Raw genomic sequence first — 5,569 nt, forward strand, 5'->3', positions numbered from 1 at the left:
TAATCTATCTATCTATCTATCTTTAATCTATCTATCTATCTATATATCTTTAATCTATCTATCTATCTATATATCTTTAATCTATCTATCTATCTACACATGCATGACTACGTATTGATCTACATATATATATATATACATGTGAAGGCTTTGTTATATATGTATATATAGATAGATATGTGCGGGTGTTGTGTGTTTTATCTTCTGTGCTGTAGGTCTTTTGCAGGTGTATCTTTTCACGTTACTTGTGACTGCGATCTGCGGCCTCTCATGCTTTTCCACGTGGAAGAATTTAGAAGAAAGAAGATCTTTCACTCCGACAGGAGGAGGCGGCGCTTCTTCTTCCTCGTCGCATGGAATTTCTTCTTTAACGGCTGGGAGTGCATGCGCTGTTGCTCTGTATTTTCTGTCTGTACTTCTCTACAGCATTCACCTCATCTCGTACGCCTCGGTACGTTTCAAAACTCCCCCTCTTCGCATGTATATACCTGTATATATAGATCTATATATATATATATAGGTATCCATATGCGCCATGTCTAGATAGATGGAAAGGCATCTGTCTATGCATTTGGATCTGTTGTGTATGTCTGTGCGTATGTTGAGAAGCGCATTCCATTGTACACACCTGTAGTGAAGGTGCCGAGAGATACTTCAAATCACTACATATGGCTATAGCTATGTTGTGTATAGAGGTGTATACATGCATGAAGGCGTGGGTAGTCTATACATATGCCCTCATACATGTATCTATGTACATACATTTCCGTTTCTGCTTTCTTCTTCGTAGAAGGTCTTGAAGAAGAATACGAAGAAGAAGAAGATTCAGTAAAGTCTAGGTACAGTAAACGTACAGTCAATCAATCCTACACGAGAAATGTGCCTCCCATCTCTGTTCTTTTTCTTCCTCCTTCTTCTTCTTCTTTCTTGTATCTCTTTCCTTCTTTGTGTCTTTCTCTCTCGACTCACTCGCGATTCCATTGTCTCCTTTTAGGTTTGGATTTCTAGACCGAAGTCTACACGCCGGCTGTTTTGTACCATATTGTCATGTACTTCTTTTCTAACTAGCCAAATCAAGAGAGAGAAAGGAAAGAGAGAAAGGCACATGAGAGGGGGTGAGGTATCTATGTCACGAGACCACACATCCTTCTCTATCTCTATGTCTGGCCTATGAGATAGATATCTCACCCTCGTCTCTCCGCCTCTCTGTCCTTTCTGTCAAGCACTTGCTTTCTTCAGGAGGGAGAATTCTCTCTCTCCTGATACCTTATCTTTCCTTGTTGCCTTTCTGTCCTCTTTCTCATCTTTTCCTTCTCCTCCTCATCTTTCTTTTCTTTTGCTCCTTTTTGTGTTTAGGATGGATCGGGATTGAGCGTACTGAAGTTTCTATCTCAGTTGTTTGAAGGCTGCATGCGGGGTTTGGTCTTTGTCCTTATCGCCTCTATTGTAACTAGACACGCTCCAGGAGGCTCTACAAGCAGCAGTGGTAGTAGTGGAGGTCATAGCGATAGCAGGATTTCTTCTTCTTCTTATCAGCATCCTCAGCATGCCTTTGTAAGTCTTTCCCCCGTCACACGACGGAGACCGCTTTCTCTCTCTCTCTCTCTGTACAGATCGCGGCTCTTCATCTCTTTCTCCCCTCTCTCTACATGACGGCATCTCTCTCTCTTTCTTTATAGGTCGATGTATGTCTCTATAAGTGCGGGAGTACGTTTTTATGTTTCACAGAACCACTTGAATGATGCGATGCGGTCTCTCTCTCTCTCTCTCTCGACAGCTTATTTAGAGTATGTATGACTATCTAGAGTATGTATGCCTATTTAGAGTATGCATGCCTATTTAAAGTATGTATGACTATCTCTAACTAGACGTGGATGCTGATGTGAGATACAGGGGGGATGATAAGATAGGACAATACACTTTTCTTGGAGATCCAAGAGGAAGGTCTTAAGCTTGATCTTTCTCTCTACATAAGCTTCACACAGAAGACGTCGGCAGTAAAGGCCTATCCTCTACGGTTCTTTCTCTTATGAAGGGGAAACACCGTACAAAGACAGCTTATATACCTGTAGATATATAGATATACTGGTTGATATGTATATATATTCATATCTGCTAGGTATATATATATATATATAGGTAGGTGTCTGTATTTTTATGTATGGGTAGATATGTACGTGTCGGACATGTCTGGTCTGCTTGTACTTCTTCTGTTGATGGATATACTCATATACATGGAATTCCCTTTTCTATTCACACCTTGTCTACCTGTATATATATTTATAGATAGATAGGTATGTACCGAGGAGGTTTACCTAGCTAGCTAGCCTTAAGTAGGAGACATCTGGGTGTATATACACCGTGGGTGAGTGTGGTAGTAAGCGCACTGCATGGCATTTTATTTTCTATTAGGTAGAATGAATGAACCTTTTCTCTATTCTTCAATTTCTTCTCTTTGTTTCGCTTTCTTTTCTTTTCTTTCCTCTTGTATGTGTGTGTCTAGGCTGTGAAGGTATCGGGTATTTTTCTTGTCTGCCAGTTGGTTTATATCCTCGCCGAATCTCAGGCATATACAAGCGTCTCTGCCTATGCTCGTCTCCGGTCATGTAAGAAGCCTCTTCTTTCTTTATCTATCTAGCTCTTTCTTCTCTCTTTCTCGCGGAGAGAAAGAAGAATGAACTTTAGCCTGTGAAGGAAAAACCTCTTCTTAAGAAACATCTATATAAGTGTGTATAGAGAGAGACATACATGTCTTATGTAAATGAGAAGTACACATACACTACAGAGGTGTTGCATACAATCTTCTCATGGGTGCCTGCATGCACATATATATCTATATCTCTCTATATATACATATATATACGTAGGTATTTATACATACATCTTACACTGAGCTAGAGTCAGTTCTTTTCTTCCCTCTCTCATCAATACATACAGACACAGAGAAAGACTAACTCCCTCTTCAATTTTTCTTTTCTATCTTTAATAAATCTTTAGTGTCTCTTTAACCTATCTATACATGAGGGAAAAAGTGGAGAATGTGTTCGTCAGCTTTCCTTAACGAGACGTAGGTACCTGCATCTGAAAAGGAGAAACCGACAGACTTTTCTTTTTTTCCCACCCTTTCTTTCTTTCTCCCTCTTTCTTTCTCACTCTTTCTTTCTTTCCTTCTTTCTCATTCTTCTTCTTCTCTTAGGCTGGGGTGCTATCCTTCTCCTTGGGAATCTTTGTGCGGCTAGTGAGTTCTTTTTCCCACATATCTCTGTCTCTCTATAATCTTACTACTTCTTCTTCACACATCTCTATCTTTACTATACCTCCATGTACATCCGTCTGTCATACATTGTTTCTACGGATCGATGGATGGCGAGTATACAGGCGCTCTCTGCTGGGCGAGAAGGAACGCATGCGCCGTGCTAGTCAAGTATATTATTGCCTAGTACTGTGAGCAATAGTATGTGACTATATACATGCAAGACTGTATAGACAAGAGCCGAGTAGACATATATATATGTATGCAGATATCTATGCATGCGAAAGAGAGAGAAGAGAGAATTTTGATCTGAGAGAGTTTTATATGGAAAGCAGCAAAAGGATGAAAGAAAAGAAAGAGAGAGAATCTCATTCAATAGACGTTTTCATTGACCACAGATACCCATATCGATTCAAACTGCTGCCTCAAGCTTCGATTGTCTCCCTACCTATTCCTTCTCAAACAAGAGATTACGATATTCTCTCTCCTATAGATGTTTCCTTCCGTACTTCCCTTCTCACTTTTATTCTATTATCTATCTATCTTTAATCTATCTATCTATCTATCTACGCGCTTAATTAGCTCTCAATGCCTGTGAACTATTGCTTGTTTGCATAGTGTCTTTCTTTCCTTCAATCGCACTTCCCTCTCCCTGAATATAAGCCGACTGACCGGATGAGAAATGCGTGTGACCAGTCACCTGTCCCACTTTATCTCTAGGACAAAAAGAGGGAATGAGCTGAATTAAATTCCTTTCTTTCTCTTCTCTTTTATTCTCTTTCTCTCCTATCTCTTCTCTTTTCTTTCTTTCTTTCTTCCTTTCTCACTCTTTCTTTCTTTCTTTCTCTTCTTTCTTTTCTTTTCTTTTTCTTTCTTCAGTTTTCATTTTTCTCGTGACTGCGAATAGCTCAAGTCTGGGTTCTCTCGATATAGTCTCTACTCGAACGTTCTACGTCAACTTCGCCACAGGGTATGTCCCCTCTATCTCTCTTTAATCTATCTACCTATCTATAGAGTCTTCTCTTTCTTTCTTTCTTTCTTTCTCACTCTTTCTTTCTTCCTTTCTTTCCTCCTTTCTCACTCCTTCTTTCTCTCTTTTCTGTTTTATTTCTTCTGTGATACCTTTATGTGTGTTCGTTTTCGTCTCTCAAGTCGTAGTGACTCTTACAACGTGAAGAAGGTCTTTTCTCTCTCACCTTCTCTAGAACGTATCAGACAGAGAGAGAAAGACAGAAGAAAGAAGGAGAGAAAGAGAAGTGTCCGATGAAAGTAGGTAGTAGAGCGTCACTACGGGGAGCTCGTCTCGAGTTAATAGACAGATCGATATTTGCACAGCTATTCAGGAAGAGAAAAAGAGAAGAAGAAGAAAACAAGAGAAGAGGAGTCCTCAGAGAAAGAAGAGCGATGAGACGTAAAGGGAGGAGACAAGAAAGATTGGGCGCATGCATGCATGGATGCGCTTGCGTTGTAAGAAAGAAGAGGAGAAGAAAAAGCAAGAGAGAGAGAGGAAGTAAAGAAGAAGGAGACTTCTTCCGATCGAAAACAGACTGGCCGGCTATGACGTGTGGGGAAGACTTGTAAAGGATATGCTACCGACAATTCAACTGACGGTAGACCTCTTATCTCTATCGAACTACCTATGTATATTCATACATATACATAGACGTAAGTGTTGAGTATCTATGCAAATATCGTCATATATATTAGAGCTCTGTATATCTATGTAGAGTTGTATAGATTGATGGAGGTCGGTCTCTCCTTGTATTTTGTATGACTTGGCGAAGGAGAGAAGGAGGGTATCGGTAGTAACGGATATGAATGCTGAGAGCGCTTCTGCTCTCTTCTCATCTTTTCTTCTTACATCTCTTTCTTTCTTTCTTTCTTTCTTTTCTTCTTACATCTCTTTCTTTCTTAGATGTATTTTGTATTATTTGACTCCAGTTCTTCTAGTCGTTTTCTTCACTGGATCTGTGTAAGTTTTCTCTCTCCAAAATAGCAAAGAAGAAGAAAGACGAGACAGTTAAAGAATAGATAGATTGAAGATAGATAGATACATTCTTCACTCTGTCGTCTTAGGGTTTCTCTCTTCTCCTATGCGTAGTAAACACACACGGCGTATGGATAGATGTCTATCATATGTATAGACATGCGCGGGTGTAAAGATATCCCTGAGAGACGTCTTCTTCTTCTTCTTTCTCTTTGTCTCCATTGCTTTGAGTTCTGAGAAAGGCTTCGAATGAATGGATACCCGTGTACGAAGATATATGTGTATGTATGATGATCTACGTATATTTGTATGTGTATGTACATGTATGT

The 5,569-nt window shown here is 39.8% G+C and overlaps 1 protein-coding gene across 1 annotated transcript in view; it reads left to right on the plus strand.

The window, feature by feature from the left end:
- Window positions 1-217: 217 nt before the first annotated feature.
- Window positions 218-5,569, plus strand: part of CSUI_000090 (rhodopsin-like gpcr transmembrane domain protein) — a 7,419-nt gene continuing 2,067 nt past the window's right edge. Inside the window, exons 1-6 of the mRNA XM_068060324.1 lie at window positions 218-451; window positions 1,357-1,554; window positions 2,504-2,606; window positions 3,197-3,238; window positions 4,133-4,223; window positions 5,169-5,225. Of these exons, the coding sequence (XP_067927700.1) occupies window positions 1,411-1,554; window positions 2,504-2,606; window positions 3,197-3,238; window positions 4,133-4,223; window positions 5,169-5,225 (437 nt within the window). The 5' untranslated portion in view covers window positions 218-451; window positions 1,357-1,410. The remainder of the gene's footprint in view (window positions 452-1,356; window positions 1,555-2,503; window positions 2,607-3,196; window positions 3,239-4,132; window positions 4,224-5,168; window positions 5,226-5,569) is intronic.

Source organism: Cystoisospora suis, assembly GCF_002600585.1.
Source record: "Cystoisospora suis strain Wien I chromosome Unknown contig_36, whole genome shotgun sequence".
Classification (NCBI taxonomy): domain Eukaryota; phylum Apicomplexa; class Conoidasida; order Eucoccidiorida; family Sarcocystidae; genus Cystoisospora; species Cystoisospora suis.